This window comes from Bombina bombina, chromosome 1, assembly GCF_027579735.1.
Source record: "Bombina bombina isolate aBomBom1 chromosome 1, aBomBom1.pri, whole genome shotgun sequence".
In the NCBI taxonomy this organism is placed as follows: domain Eukaryota; kingdom Metazoa; phylum Chordata; class Amphibia; order Anura; family Bombinatoridae; genus Bombina; species Bombina bombina.
In genome coordinates, this window is record NC_069499.1 from 1,340,568,843 (window position 1) to 1,340,584,918 (window position 16,076).

The 16,076-nt window shown below is 39.9% G+C and overlaps 1 protein-coding gene, 1 long non-coding RNA gene and 1 pseudogene across 2 annotated transcripts in view; 2 read left to right on the forward strand and 1 right to left on the reverse strand.

Moving 5' to 3' along the window:
• The window catches only part of SETD6 (SET domain containing 6, protein lysine methyltransferase), a 78,502-nt gene that overhangs the window by 15,126 nt on the left and 47,300 nt on the right, over nucleotides 1-16,076 (forward strand). Inside the window, exon 4 of the mRNA XM_053695295.1 lies at nucleotides 5,434-5,575. Within this exon, the coding sequence (XP_053551270.1) occupies nucleotides 5,434-5,575 (142 nt within the window). The remainder of the gene's footprint in view (nucleotides 1-5,433; nucleotides 5,576-16,076) is intronic.
• The window catches only part of LOC128642522 (uncharacterized), a 33,865-nt gene continuing 21,142 nt past the window's right edge, over nucleotides 3,354-16,076 (reverse strand). The window contains exons 2-3 of the long non-coding RNA XR_008399671.1: nucleotides 6,328-6,443; nucleotides 3,354-3,801 (exon numbers count right to left, since the gene is read on the reverse strand). This is a non-coding gene — a long non-coding RNA (uncharacterized LOC128642522). The remainder of the gene's footprint in view (nucleotides 3,802-6,327; nucleotides 6,444-16,076) is intronic.
• On the forward strand, nucleotides 12,050-12,162 carry LOC128646307 (uncharacterized; annotated as a pseudogene).

Here is a 16,076-nt window from a genome sequence, read left to right on the forward strand (position 1 = left end):
ATGATCAGAAATACACAGTGGGGCTATACTAGCTTTGACACCTCTTTTAATTAACCTGTCATCAACCAAGAACGAATCTATTCTCGAGAGAGATTTGGAGGCTTTTGAGTTACAGTTAAGTTCCTGTAATACTGGGTTTTGTAATCTCCAAATATCTCTGACTGCTAAATTTCTGAAAATATTCCTGAACATTTTGCTTTCTAAGACATCACTTCTAGTTTTATTTTATTAGGGCCTTTTCTATGCCTATCAATTGGATATTGAGGCGACATATTGAAGTCCCCCGCCATGATGAGAAGCCCCTCCTTAAGCTGTAAATTTTTTTTTTTTTTTTGAAAACTGACTTTATTGCGTAAAATATATAGCATACATAGAGAAAACAAAGTTTCGAGATTACAATGTATATTCTAGGAGACGCAGCTCCCTACAAACTGAATAAGATTGTCAGTTACAGTTTTATCTTAAACCGGAATTAATGAGAGAAAAGAAGGAGGGTAAACTCCCCTCTTTTATGTTTAAACCCAATTGGGTGCTAATAACATTGCTTGAAAACTAGGAAGGGGTAGGAGAGAAAAGGAATGAAAGGGGTTTAAAGAAAGAAAGAAAGCGAAAGAGAAAGAAAGGATTAGAATGCTGATCCACCCTGCCAAGGTAGAGATTTCACACGGGACTGTATGTTGCCCGTTGTCCTTATCACGCAGAACCCTGTCATGTAGTTGTAAACGTCATTATTATATGTAGAACCCATTGAGGGGTGCCCATACCCATTATTGAGACTTCGTCCCAACCCTGTGTATTATATTGTAAATATTAACCTGACCGATTGTCTATGCTGGTATTTGAGTTTTGAGATAACATTCCCACGTAGCTAGCATTTCTGCGTATACGTCCATTTTGTCATTTTTCATATAAAAGTATTCCTCCAGTTCTAGGAGTTCCGATACCCTAAGCGACCACATTTTTATTGGTGGGGCTATCCTACTCTTTCAGTTTTTTGCTATTAAATATTTAATGCTATTCGTCAGCACGTAGAATAGCTTTTTATGGGGTTTATGTTTTATGTTAGGGGGGTTGCATAGCAACCACAGCAGGGGGTCCAGAGGAAACTGAACCTCTAGAATTGATTCTATTTCAGTAATGACTAATCTCCAGAAAGTTTGGATGGTATTACACCACCACCACATGTGAGCCATGTTGCTGCCACCATGGCCACATCTCCAACAACAGTCTGATCTATGGGGGAGGAGGCGGTGGATTTTCCTAGGAGTAAGGTACCAACGATGTAGTATCTTTAAGTTCAGTTCCACTACAGAGAGCGAGACTGAGGTTTTTGTGATGTTTTGGAAGATTGATGTGCCAGTTTGAGGAAGTATTATGATTCCTAAGTCATCTTCCCATTTCTCAAGGTATGGTGTGACATAGCCTGGAGTGTTAGTTGTAAGTATTTGATAAATCAACGAGAGTGTGTGGGATCTCGGAGGGGCCCTTGTGCAAAGTGTTTCAAAGTTTGTTAGTGGCCTAACCATGTTTCTACTCTGATCATGCGATAAGATAAATCGGTTAACCCTGTGGTAATTAAACCAGTTATGGAAGTAGGTGTACCCTTTGTCTAGTAGTTCGCTTTGGGAGAGGATTTTGTCTCCTGATGTTATTTTGCAAACTGGGAAGTCACGGATGTTAGAGTCTGCTGAAGTTGTCAGGATAGTGTGGCCAATTGTAAATTGACCGTTTTCTATGAGTGAGGTGAGGGGGGATGGTTTGGAGGAGATATGTGTGGTTTTGGAAAGGACTCGTTCCCAAACTTCATAGGTTTCCCTGACTAAAGGAGTGCTGTGTATCTTTTTATAGTGAGATTTCTCCAAACTCCAACATAATCTGCCCAGGTGGGGAGTATCAGATATTAAATGTTCTAGTTGTACCCATCTTTTGTGGTCGTGGTGAATGTGCCAATCTATTATTCTTTGCAAAAAGATGGATTGTCTGTAAAGCGCTATATTAGGAATACCCAGTCCTCCCTGCGACTTAGGTTTTTGCATAATATTCTGATTGATTCTAGGGGGTTTTCTGGCCCATACAAAGTCACTAAAAGCTTTTTGAATACTTGCAAGGTATGATGTTGGTAAAGGAATAGGTAATGCTTGCATGATGTATAATAGTCTTGGGAAAATATTCATTTTAAGGGTGTTTATTTTTCCTGACCATGAAAGTCTTTTGGATAGCCAGGATGATAGGTCTCTAACTATAGTTTTTTTAATAGGTTCGTAGTTTTTGGTAAAGATTTCTTCTAGTGTAGCTGCTAGTTCTATACCTAGATAATGTAGTGAGTTTTTGCACCAGGTAAAGGGAGTCATTTGTTGAACTCTGAGTAGAGTGGCCTTATCTAGATTAATATTTAGTACCTCAGATTTAGTAGAATTGATCTGAAAGTTGGAGAGTTTGTGAAACTGTTGGAAGTCTTGTAGTAGTGGGGGAATAGTGTTCTGGTTCAGTAAGTGTGAATAAAATATTTTATTAGGGCCTTTTCTATGCCTATCAATTGGATATTGAGGCGACATATTGAAGTCCCCCGCCATGATGAGAAGCCCCTCCTTAAGCTGTAAATTTTTTGATTGGATTGAATCCCAAAAGACTGGACTATATTCATTTTTTGCATAGAGGTTACACAAAGTAAGTGTTAACTTATCTACTTTTAGTTTCACCATCAAAAGTCTACTCTCTGTCAGTGGTGCCAGGCAAAATTTTGTAATTAAGATTTTTTTTACCCATTACAATTGCTAGGCCTCTCTTCCTGGCCAAACTTGGCACAGCTATAACCTCTTTCACCCATGCCATCTTTAGTTTTGCTACTTCCTTTAAATTCAAATGGGTTTCCTGCAGGAAGGCAATAACCGTGTTTAAATTTTTAAGGTGCGAGATTATTGCTTTTCGTTTAATCGGAGACTTAAAGCCTCCTACGTTCCATTATGTAATAATAAAAGAATTACAACTAGCCATTATCTATAGTATATATGTGGGGGAGATGTGGGACGGGGGAGAGAGCAAGACAGAGGACGAGGAGGAAGGGGGAAAACATTTTTAAGGGCCATTCTAATGAAAAAAATGACATGCTTTAATTTGTTACAATATAACAATAGAGACCCTCCCACTCTGAGTTTGACCCCTGCAAATGGCCCTTTAAATGTAATTACATGACTTTTTCTTTCTAGGGCATTGTTTTCCAACCTTTTTGTACCTCAACTGCAACACATTAATATTATTAATCGCATTTTAACAAAATTAGGAATTTTTAAAACTTCACAATTTTTTACAAATTTGTATCAGATCTATCAACCAAAGAAAACAGAAATATCGAGTGTTCTTTTTTTTTTCTCCATGAATTCATTTTAAAATTAAGTTTTATTGAATCTAGACGTATTACATGAAAACCACACACAACACAGATATGTAGTCCGCTTTCATAAAAAAAAGGGAAATAAAATGTTATATTTTTTTTGTGTATGATGAGGGAGTAATATTATATGGCACCACCTTTCTAAGCCTAGATAAATTTCATACACCATTTTATGTGGCTTATTTTACTGTGGCACACTTGGGTATAACAAGCTTCACACAGCATATTTCACAGTGAAACGTTTATCTGGCACCCGTGTCTGACACTTTCTCCCAGTGATGCATTTACGCTGTAGCACACTGCATATCTGACGATTGTCTGCTGGTGCCGGCGGGAGATATGGGAGGGAGACCGGGAGGCAGGTGGGCAATCCAGCAGCGGAGGGGGGAGGGAGTGGGATGGATCCTACACTGCAGAAAAAAAATAAAGGGAAAGGTTGGTATAGGGAGCTACTTTACAGAAAAAAAATGTGGGGTGTGGGCCCTTAGCTAATGATCGCCAGAGTGAGGGAGGTAGGGGAACCAAGACACTACAGATTTTTTTTTATAATATTAAAAAAATATAAGTATTTATAGGTACTGGCAGTCAGTTGTCTGTATTAAAGATGGCTGCAATTAGTGTGTGTGTGGGGGGGGGTTAGAGAGCTATTTGGGGGGATCAGGGAGGGTTAAAGAGGATCACTACACTGCAAAAAAATTAATAATAAAAAAATCTAAACTGCAGACTGTCAGTACCTAAGATGGTGGTAACCAGTGGGGGTAAGGGAGGGGAGAGATGTGTTTGGGAGGGATTAGGGGGTGGGAGGGTAATCTCTATACTAAAGCTAGACTCAACCTTACAAGCTACCTGATTAACCCCTTCACAGCCAGGAATATTAGAAGTGTGGTGCACAGCTATAATTAAGGGCCTTCTAATTACAACAAAGCTATGGCAAAGCCATATGTCTGTTATTTCTGATCCCAGAGGGATCCCAGAGAATCTTTTACAATAATTTGTGTCATGATTGCACAAGCAGTATGTAAATAATTTCAGTGAGAAACCCAACGTTTGTGAAAAAGTTAATATATTTTTTTTATTTGATTGCATTAGGCAGCAAAATGATGTCATGAAATATACCAAAATAGACCTAGATTAATACCTTGGGTTGTCAACTTAAAAAATAAATAAATATAGTTTTAGAGTGATATCCACAATGTATTTTGGGCAAGTTATTTTCTAAAATTTCTGGTAGTGAAGGGGTTAATTATGTGTAGTAAAAATATACTGAATGCTTGCCAAAAAGGATACCAAGAGAACGTAGCAATTTGGATAACAGAAATTAAAGTTGCATTCTTTACCTGTATCATGAAAGTCTCATTTTGACTAACTGTCCCTTTAATGTGCTCGCAACCTGCTGGTTTGTGATTACGTGTTTACAAACAGCTACTTTACTTTTATATTGTCACTTAAAACATATATTGAATTTGTTAAAGTGAATGTAAGTTTTGATGCAAAAGTGCCTGGTTTTTAAAAATTATATTAAAAACAGCACTATAATTAATCAAAATTTACAATTCACTTGTTGTGAAGAAATACTTACCTTATAAACTTGACAGCCGCTCCAGTTTTCCCCGGTCGTCGCAAGCCATTTCTGACGTCAGAAATGATGGATGGGTCATCCTCCAATCACAGCTTCCCCCCCCCCCGGGGAATCAGTGTCTGATTTAACGCCGTGATTGGAGGAAGCCGGATTCCTCATTTTAGACCCAGGAAGAGGCTTAGCGACGGGCAGAGGAAGCTGGAGCGGCTGTCAAGATTAAAAGGTAAGTATTATTAAAAGGTATTTTCACAACATGAGTGAAATGTAAATTTTGATGAATTAAAGTGCCCCTGCTTTTAATCAAATTTTAAAAGACTGGGCAATTTAGCATCAAAATTAACATTCACTTTAAGTGTTATCATGGTTGCATCAGCTTGGAGAGCTTGTTTGTCTAAATAAGCCAATATTTTTAAGGTTTCTAATATTCTCCTTTTTTTATTTTTTTATTTTTTTTCTGTTCCAGAAAAGGAAAGTCTTCAGTCTCGCTCAGGCTGGGTCCCCCTTCTCATTTCTCTCCTGTATGAAGCCACAGATGTTAGCTCACCATGGGCACCCTACTTCGCTTTGTGGCCTGATTTGACTCCACCTGACCTACCCATGTTTTGGTGAGAAAGTAAACATGATTATGCTTTCCATTGTCAGAATACTTTTCTATTGCTCATGGTATCTTCATATTATCTTATGTCTTAGCAGTATATACCGGATGTAATTTATATTCTGCTTAACAGAGCTTATAAGACTTTATTTGCATATGTGTATATAAATGTGTGTGTATGCGTGTGTTTGTATATAAATATATGTGTGTGTCTGTGTGTTTCTAATTAATGGATTAATACAGTACACTTTTATGTACATTTTATATATTAATAACATGTTTGTTACAGTACGACTGCTATTAAGTACACTATAAACGCACTTTGTTTTATAGCTAATATTGCAATTGCACTATACTAAATGTGTTCTATTTTAAAAGTACACTATTGTAAAATGAAAAAAGCTGCGTCTACTATGAGATATCAATATCCTGTACACAAAACCTTGATCCTAAAAAGAAAATAACACAACAACAGTTTAAAATACATTTATTATTAATTTTCTCATAATATCTATCTATCTCTCTATCTCTCTATCTATCTAGATAGATCAATATATATATATATATATATATATATAAATCCCACGTAGGGCTCCGCACTCACTTTGCCAACAAAAACTGCCCAGGGTGCATTAAAAATATCACAGTCCAAATCAATAGTAAGCACTCACCGGGTCTTATAGTGTAAAGATTTTTATTACCAGTAACGTTTTGGCGGTGTTTGCCCCGTCCTCAGACCGTACAACATACCTTAAGACATACCTGTAATATATGCACCCCAGCACCGAACACCGTGTTGCAAAGCGGAAGTCCCATGACGTTAGACCTGCTCCACTGCAGAGGGCCGACCGTTACCATGGTAACCAGAAGCGGCGTGACTAAAATAGAATAGTGACAGATCGTATATATATATTTAGTATGCTCACAATGAATATCAACTACTAATCCCTATTTCTACCATAAGCTTCATCTACACTTGCCCAACATTAAGTCTTTAGCAAAACGTCTTGTGGGTAATCTATATAACTATTAGTTTTCTACATATGCGAATAAATGCTATCTCAAACAGTAACTCCAAATCTAAGAAGCCCAAATTATACACTAGATAGCATGGAAGAAGGACTATAGAAGATTACAAATAAAGTAAACATAAAGGATCCATATTGCTCATTACTTGATCTCAACTAGCTAGGCAATCCTCTTAACTGAATAGCAGAATGGATCATTCAAAGGAAGCAGTGCCAGTCCAGGTGGGCATTCAACCCCCTGGGCACCAATGTGCCCAGGTTGAATATCCACCTAGACTCATGCTGCAACAACAACTTCCCTCTATCACCCCCTCCCGTAAGAGGGGGGATGTGATCATTGATCACATACCTCAAATCTGAGACTGCATGGCCAAACAGCACAAAATGTCGGGCAATAGGTTATTCAGACGTGCCATTCTTTATGGCCATACGTATTGAAGTGCAATGGTTGGCCATGCGAGTCCGCAGGTCATCAATAGTTTTTCTGACATAGAATAACCCACACAGACAATGGAGCAAATACACAATATGTGTTGTTGTGCAGGTTACTCTATGCCGGATCTCAAACCTTTTATTTGTAGACGGATGGGTAAAGAATATGGTGTTGAGGAGACCATTGCAGGTAGTACAACCTGAGCACTTATAACAGCCGGGTTTTACTTGTTGGAGCCAGGTGGTAGTTCTATAGCTCAGTTCAGGGTCAAGCTTAACCAACATGTCCCTAATCGATCTGGCCCTCCGAAAGCCAATTTTTTGAGGCTGCATGTTCCCAAAAGGCAGATTCCTGTCTGACTGTATGATGTTACAATCCTGTTTTACTATCTCAGGCAATGCTCTTTTATCCATAGTATAGGTAGTGGTAAGCATGATTCTTATCGTCAATGGTCTGCTGTTTGGTTGAAGTCAAAGCCAAAGCTTGATCCATCCCTTTAAAGGTATTGAAATGTTTTGTGATATGCTTCTCCTTATACCCTAGTTCAAGAAATCTATCCTTCATCTGTGTTAGTTGAAGTAATGCTTGGGTACTTTCACTGTTATTTCGTACTACTCTTTTGAATTGCGATATTGGTAACACATTTTTTAAGGATGGAGGATGGCAGCTTGTGGCATTCAATAAAGAGTTCCTCTCCGTGTCTTTCCTAAAGAGGGTGGTTTGTAATCTACCTTCTTTAACATAAATTCTCAGATCCAAAAAATCCACCGAAGTGTTGTTATGGGTCATTTTGATTGGTAAAGAAGGGATCATCATATTCAATGCATCAAACCAATTCTGAAGTTCTTCAGTTCCTCCCCATAGTAGGAACAAGTCATCAATATATCTCTGGAAATATTTTATATGATGGTGCTGAAACAGGGTTGTAACATGTTCCTCAAATTTCGCCATGTATGTCAAGTGTTAGTGGCAAAAACCTTGCTTCCTGTAGAGAAGAGAGTGTCATAAATCAGAATTGAATCCAACTGTAGTTTTAGTTAAAGAGAAAAATATTTCACTCTGTGTGCTTATAAGGGTATAGATTGTAGTAGTAATGCGCTTCATTAAATGGAGGTAACCAGTGATAAAGTAATACCACAGAAGCTGCATAACTGCCTTACTGTTTTGGTGTAAAGATTTATATTACACATATATCTATTGCCATAGGGTGGCAACAAGTATGGCAGATTTGGTGTAACATAAAACACCAACAGAAGGGTAGTGACCGGAATAATCAGTGACAAATATAAGCAGTATCTGGTTAGGCAAAACGTATAGTGATATTCCTAAGCATATATCAGATAATGCGATTTTGATATTGAGAGAATATTTAGATGAAGTCATAAACAAGTAGGTAGATTCTTACTGTTTGTGCTGGATGAGGAATCTGAGAGTCGGCCGGTCAAGTTGCTTGCAGTTCCGTTCCGGAGCTTTGGCGTGTGACGTTACCGCTCGTGGGAATCCTGTGAGAGCTATGCGTGGAGTAGGAGGTGTCAGCTGTTAGAGTAAGCAACACTGAATGAAGAGACACTGGGTGGCTTTACCTTAGAGAGGGCTAAGAATGGAGATACTGAACTCCTGATAAACTCCAAAGATAGATAGCTGGTTCAGCAAAGGAAATAAAAGGAAGTATCAAAAGACACAATATTAACTTTAGTAAGCAAAGGATGTCGGTATTGGCATAAGCAATACTGAGAGAGCTAGAATTACCAAGCAAAGAACGATGTGGGGTAGGACTCTTTATACAGGTGGATAAGAATAAACACACCCCTTGTTAAAGAGAGAGGCACACATTTAGAAAGTGGATTCATATATGACAATGTACAAGTTGGCATACAATGGGGCCACGTTAGACCCCCATCGCCGTTCCCATCAACTGCAGATAGAAACATTTTTTGAATTTAAAATAATTCATTGTTGGACATATCTGTAGTAGTTCCATAATTAATCCCACCGGGGGTCCCACATAGGGATATCTGTTGAGCTGATTGCAAATAGCCCTCATTCCCAGATCGTGGGGTATCACTGTATAAAGGCTCACTACATCGAGGGTAACCAAAATCAAAGGCCCCTCAAATGTTGGAAATGTCTTCATCTCTTTAATCAAGCTGATTGAATTAAGCAAAAAGGACGGCATATTCTGTACTAAAGGTTGGAGAATACTGTCCAAAACAAGGATTGTTTTAAATAATATATATTTATTTTGGAACATAAATATTTATTGAAGGTATTAATGCATGCTTTATATGTTATTAAATATTAAAATTTTTATTTCTTCTTAAAGACACGATGAGTCCACGGATCATCTTCATTACTTATGGGATATTCACCTCCTGGTTAGCGGGAGGAGGCAAAGAGCACCACAGCAGAGCTGTTAAATAGCTCCTCCCTTCCCTCCCACTCCATTCTCTTTGCCTACATTAGTGATAGGAAGAGGTAAAGTGAGGTGTTAGAAAAAGATTCTTCAATCAAGAGTTTATTATTTTTAAAGTAGTGCCAGAGAGTGCTGCTTTGTTCTAGGGTGTAGCCGTAGTCCATATAAGTCTCTACAGTAGAGCTTTTGGTCGCTTTAGAGCAATGGGAACTGGTGGGACATAATTCTCACTGCACCTCCCATACACTTATGCTGCCCTTATCCTGATAGCCTAAGTAAGATAACTCAGGCTTTATTTTTAACTACAGGGCTATGGGAGGGAAAGGACCTCATAAACCTGCTTAGCTGCCCTTCTGTTGGGCAGAGTTCAAGGTAAGTGCTGACTTTTTTTATTCTGGGTCAATAAATGGATCTCAGAGAAGTGGAGCACTTTATTTATTTGGTAAGAACTCCTACATGTAAAAGGAGGGACCTTCATGACAGCACCTTCTTAGCAAGGGCTAAAGGAGATTGACTTATTTGGGGGGATCACTTGGGCTTAGGGTAAATAGAACTCAGTGGGAGGTGAGATTGTTTAAACATTATTTGGCTGAGCTGCGGTAGAAGAAAAGCAGTAACCAAATTTGTCCCCATGTTTATGAAGGCTCAGTTGGCTCCCGGTGGCGTTATAACACTGTTAATAGCAACCGGGAGCTCCAGGGTTGTTACGCCTTTGATGGGCTAAGGAGATCGCTGCTTACTTTGGGGATCACTTGAGCTGAGGGTAAATTGATCTCAGTGGGAAGTAATAGGCTTACACTTTATTTGACTAGGCTACGATAATGAAGTGGTAGCCAAGTTTGACCCCAAGTTTCGGATGGCACAGTTAGCTCCCGGTGACGTAGTTATAACTGTACTAATGGCGACCGGGAGCTACATGATTGTTACGCCCACGATGGGCGGAGCCTCGTATGGCGCCAGTTTTGTGGACTGCGCACTTTTTCCTCCCCTGCTGTTTTTCAGGAACTGCTGGACAGCATCGGGGGGCGTGTTTATCACAGTGTGTTGTGTTCATTAGTAAGGGGGATCCGGACAGCGTTAGAGCTGCGTCGCCGTCCTGTTTACAACTCTTTTACACGATTTGTACAACGATTTCTCAACTAAAAAGAGAGGGCATTGTGCAAAGTTACTGTTCTACATAAAGATCGATGTTATTGTCATACACAAACTGACTTGTATTCTAGAAGCTGGAAAGGTTTGTTTTTTACAGTTAGGCATTCAAAGAGCATAAAGTTTTGGGACTGCTGGGCACCTCAGCAAGGTTTAGCTGATGGGTAGTTGGGTGCTACAGTGACTATGTAATTCTAGATTTGAAAATAAAGAGTTACATTTTAAATTTTAAGGAGACAGTAACTTTTTCATGTGTTAATTTTTATTATTAATTTTTCATTTTTTCTGAGCCTATTATTTCTAAGACCCCTGCTGTTCAGGAACTAATTGACAAGTGGTCAGGCTGTGCCTCAATTTCTCCTACAGTATCCAAATTATGGCCCACATGCAGTGCTCTGTGCTTCCTTTAACCCCGCCCGGAGGTATTCTGCATTGCAGACATTTTATGTTTTTACATATGATCGTAAACATTGTTAGAGGAATTATTTTCAATCATTTAAAATAGAAACTTGATTGATTCAGTAGATACTGTCCCGAATGGTTCTTCCCGATTTCCTGAAAAGAGGAAGATACTTGGGGATTATCGGAGAGAGATTTTCAGTCTCAGATGGAACAATATCTTTATTTTTTTTAGATTGATTTCCTCCATTTGTTACTTTAGGAGGTTTTAGTTACCCTGGACGATTCCGACACCGTCGGTGTAATTTTATGCTCATGCACATTCCCTATTTAAAAAAAAAAAAAAAAACGTTTCCCATAGCCATCTCAACTAAGGAGGCTGGGCAATCTTTTCCTAGGGTGGACAGAGTAGTTTCCATCTTAGCTAGGAGTCCTACTATACCATTAAAGGATAGTTGGGTTTTTCAAGGGTCCTATGGGCAATAATCAGCAGAGGGATGTATACCAGGGCTTACATGGCATCCAGCTGTGTACTTTGTTACCGTCACTGGTATGACGGCATATTGGTCTGATGTGTTGTCTGATGCTACTAAGTCAGTAACTCTCCTGGATAAGATCCAGGATAGGATAAAGGCTTTTAAATGAGCTGCACGGTTTATTACCCGCGCTTTACCACTACCCAATACATTTGTATACGTTTTTTTCTGTTACAGTTTGCAGAGTCTTATGGTTAGAGCCTTGTTCTACTGACATACGCTCTAGGTCTATGTTTTTAGCGTCTTCTTTAAAGAGACCTTGTTGGGACCCGGCTTGGCGGAACTGTTCTCTTTTGACATTTTGAAGAATTAAAAAAAAAAAAAAAATCAAAATAGTTCAGGGTCTCTGAGCGATAGTAAAAGAGTATCACAGGGATACAAAGCAGTTTTCTTTTTCAAGATTATTTGCAGATCAGACTAAAGGAGAGGCGGTATATATGGAATATATTCACTCAGATATGGGAGTGCTTGCTCCAGTTCCAATACTGGTTCAGGGTCTGGGTTTTTCTACTCCAGGCCACTTTTTAGATCTTCGGCCTTTTGGCTAAGATCAAGTGTAGTATCTGTTCTTATCCGTTTAATATCTGATACGTCCCCTATCTGGGGACCATATAAAACAAGAGTCTAGACAGATTTCTTAGTGTACGTCCTTCAATTTATGACCTCAGTGGATTTAAAGGACGCGTATCTACATGTTCCCATTCACAGGGATCATCTCAAGTTCTTATTGTTTCCTTTTCTGGACAAACAGTTTGTGGCTCTTCCTTTGGTCTTGCCACAGCCCCAGAATCTTCACAACGGTTCGGGGATCTCTGTTGATGGTGCTTCGTGCAAAATGGGCTGTAGTGGCGCCTTATCTCGACGATATTCTAGTTCCGGCTACATCTTTTCATCTAGCAAGGTCTCACACGGACTTAGGATTATCCTTCCTAAAATCCATGGCTGGAAGGTGATTTTAGAAAAGAATTCCTTAGGCCCACACTCAAGCGTGACTTTCCTGGGTCCCATAATCGATTCTCTGTCTATGAAGATTTTTCTGACAGAAGTCAGGCAATTAAAGTTTATTGATACTTGTCTAGCTCTGCAATCTTCTCCTCACCCTTCAGTGGCTCAGTGCATGGAGTTAAAAAGTCTGATGGTAGTGGCAATGGACATCGTCCTGTTTGCTCGCTTTCATCTCAGAGCTCTTCATTTGGACATGCTCAAACAATGGAACGGAAATTATTTGGACTTGTCTCCTCGACTTCTATTGGCACAGGGGACAAAGGAGTCTCTTCTTTGGTGGTTGTCTCTATATCATCTCTTCCAGGGATTGTGTTTTTCGCAGACCTTCCTGGGAGATCGTGACAACAAATCCCAGCCTTCTGGGGTGGTGAGCACTTTGGGGCTCCCTGAGGGCTCAAGGGAGATGGTCTCAGTCAGAGTCTTTGTTACCTATAAACATTCTGGAACTGAGAGTGATCTACAATGCTCTTCTGGCCTGGCCTCAGCTGGCTTTGGCAGTTTATCAGGTTCCATTCGGACAATATAACATCAGTTGTCTACATCAATCATCCGGGAGGAACAAGAAGTTCCTTGGCAATGGCAGAGGTCTCCAAAATAATTCGGTGGGCGGAGACCCATTCTTGTTGTCTGTTGGCAATTCATATTCCAGGAGTGGACAACTGGGAGGCGGATTTTCTGAGCAGACAGACCTTTCATCTGGGGGAGTGGGAACTTCCTCCGGATGTGTTCTCCAGTCTGATCCTCAAATGGGGTCAACCGGAGTTGGATCTCTAGGCATCCAGGCAGACTGCCAAACTTCCGAGGTACGGATCGAGATCCAGAGATCGTCAGGCGGCACTGATAGATGCTCTGGGGGCCCCTTGGTCCTTCAATCTAGCATATCTCTTTCCTCCGTTTGCTCTCCTTCCTCGAGTGATTGCCCGTATCAAACAGGAAAGGGCTTCAGTGATTCTCATAGCACTGGCCTGGCCTCGCAGGATCTGGTATGCAGACCTGGTGGAGATGTCGTCTCTACCTCCTTGGTGGCTTCCGCTTCGAAAGGACCTTCTGATTCAGGGACCCTTCCATCATCCAAATCTAGATTCTCTGAAGCTGACTGCTTGGAGATTGAACGGTTGATTCTAGCCAAGCAAGGTTTTTCTGACTCAGTCATAGACACTTTGATTCAGACTCGTAAGCCTGTCACTAGAAAGATTTATCACAAGATTTGGCGTAAATACCTTTTTTGGTGTGAATCCAAGGGCTACTCCTGGAGAAAGGATTATCAACAAGTTCTTTAAAGGGTCAAATTTCAGCATTATCTATCCTGTTACACAAGCGTCTAGCTGATGTCCCTGATGTACAGTCTTTTTGTCAGGCCTTAACCAGAATTAGGCCTGTGTTTAGACCAGTTACTCCTCCATGGAGTCTTAATCTAGTTCTCAAGGTTCTTCAAGGGGTTCCATTTGAACCTATGCATTCCTTAGATCAGTGTTTTTCAACCAGTGTGCCGTGGCACACTAGTGTGCATGAGAGATCCTCAGGTGTGCCACGGCAGACTGAAAACAGTGTGACATATATAAACTTTGCTTGTTTTTTACTCCCAGTGCAGGGGTAGTTTGTAGGAGGCATGGCATAACAGCACAATACATACAGTATGTGTGTGTTTGTGTGTATGTGTATATATATATATATATGCTGTATTAGGCTACAATGTGTGATTTTTTTTTAAATTTTGGGATGGTGGTGTGCCACAGGATTTTTTAATGTAAAAAAGTGTGCCACGGCAAAAAAAAGGTTAAAAATCACTGCCTTAGATATCAAGTTGTTATCTTGGAAGGTTTTATTTCTGGTAGCGATTTTTTCTGCTCGTAGAGTGTCTGAGCTTTAAGCGTTACAATGTGAGCCCCCTTACCTTATTTTTCATGCGGATAAGGTCTTATGTACGAAGTTTGGATTTCTTCCCAAGGTTGTTTCTGATCGGAACATTAATCAGGAGATTGTTGTACCTTCCTTGTGTCCTAATACTTCTTCTAAGAAGGAGGGGCTCTTGCACAATTTGGATGTATTTCGTGCTTTAACGTTTTTTTTACAAGCGACTAAAGACTTTCGCCAGTCTTCCTCTTTGTGGTATTTTCAGGCAAACGTAGGGGACAGAAAGCTATGGCTGTTTCTCTTTCCTTTTGGCTGATGAGTGTTATACGTTTGTCTTACGAAACTGCTGGACAGCAGCCTCCTGAAAGGATTACGGCTCATTCCACTAGGGCTGTTGTTTCCTCTTGGGCATTCAAAGGTGATGCTTCTGTGGAACAGATTTGCAAAGCTGCAACTTGGTCTTCTCTTCACACTTTTACAAAGTTTTACAAATTTGATACTTTTGCCTCGGCTGAGGTTACTTTTGGGAGTAAGGTTCTTCATGCAGTGGTGCCTTCCGTTTAGGTATCCTATCTTGCCCCTCCCGTATCATCCGTGTACTCTAGCTTGGGTATTGGATCCTATAAGTAATGAAGATGATCCGTGGACTCATCGTGTCTTTAAGAAGAAAAGAAAATTTATGCTTACCTGATAAATTTATTTCTTCTTAGACACGATGAGTCCACGGATCATCTTCATTACTTATGGTCAGCAGGAGAAGGCAAAGAGCACCCCCTCTGAGGAAGCGTTTGTGAAACGCACGTCAGGGGTCCGATAGGGGCAGCTTTGTCTCTCCTATCGTCCGTTTTTAACTTTGCTTACTCTTGTGATAATTTATGTACTAAGTAGTTAATACTATATCCTGTTATCCATTATTGCATATGTAAAAGTAAAACAGCCCTCGGATTGTAAGGGCTTAGTTAATTTTAACCTACCTGGAATGAGGATATTTAATAGTGACATATTGACTTAAAGGCTATTATGCTAACCACAGAGTTTAAGTGGTTTTAATTCACAGCTTTTGCTACTGTATGAGTGTGAGTTCCTTAGCCTAATTAATAAACTATAATGTATGAATGATTGGGAACGATTTTTAATATTATTTCTTGGGAAACCTTATGATATCAGTAGAGGTAAAAGTGTGATTATACACTAGTGGATTTACTCTCTCTTTATAACTCTGTTGTACTCTCAGTTACAACTAGTTTGTCTAGTTGTTGTTAGGTCTCTCAGTGAGCAATCCACTCCAGGTTTTGCCTCTTTGCAGAATCTATGATTCCAGTATTTGAATATTATGTGTAATATGTGAATTTGGGTAAAACCTGGCACTATTTCTATAACTCTACTCCCCCCAACCCTTTATCTCTAAATAAGTTCCTAAGGTTCACCTTTCTGGACAAACATTACCAGTTTGTGGCTCTCCCATTCGGGCTAGCCACTGCTCCAAGGATTTTCACAAAGGTACTCGGGGCCCTTCTAGCGGTTCTAAGACCAAGGGGCATTGCAGTGGCACCTTACTTGGACGACATTCTGATACAAGCGTCGTCTCTTTCAAAGGCAAAGGCTCACACATACATCGTTCTGGCCTTTCTCAGATCTCACGGCTGGAAGGTGAACATAGAAAAAAAGTTCCCTGTCTCCGTCGACAAGAGTCC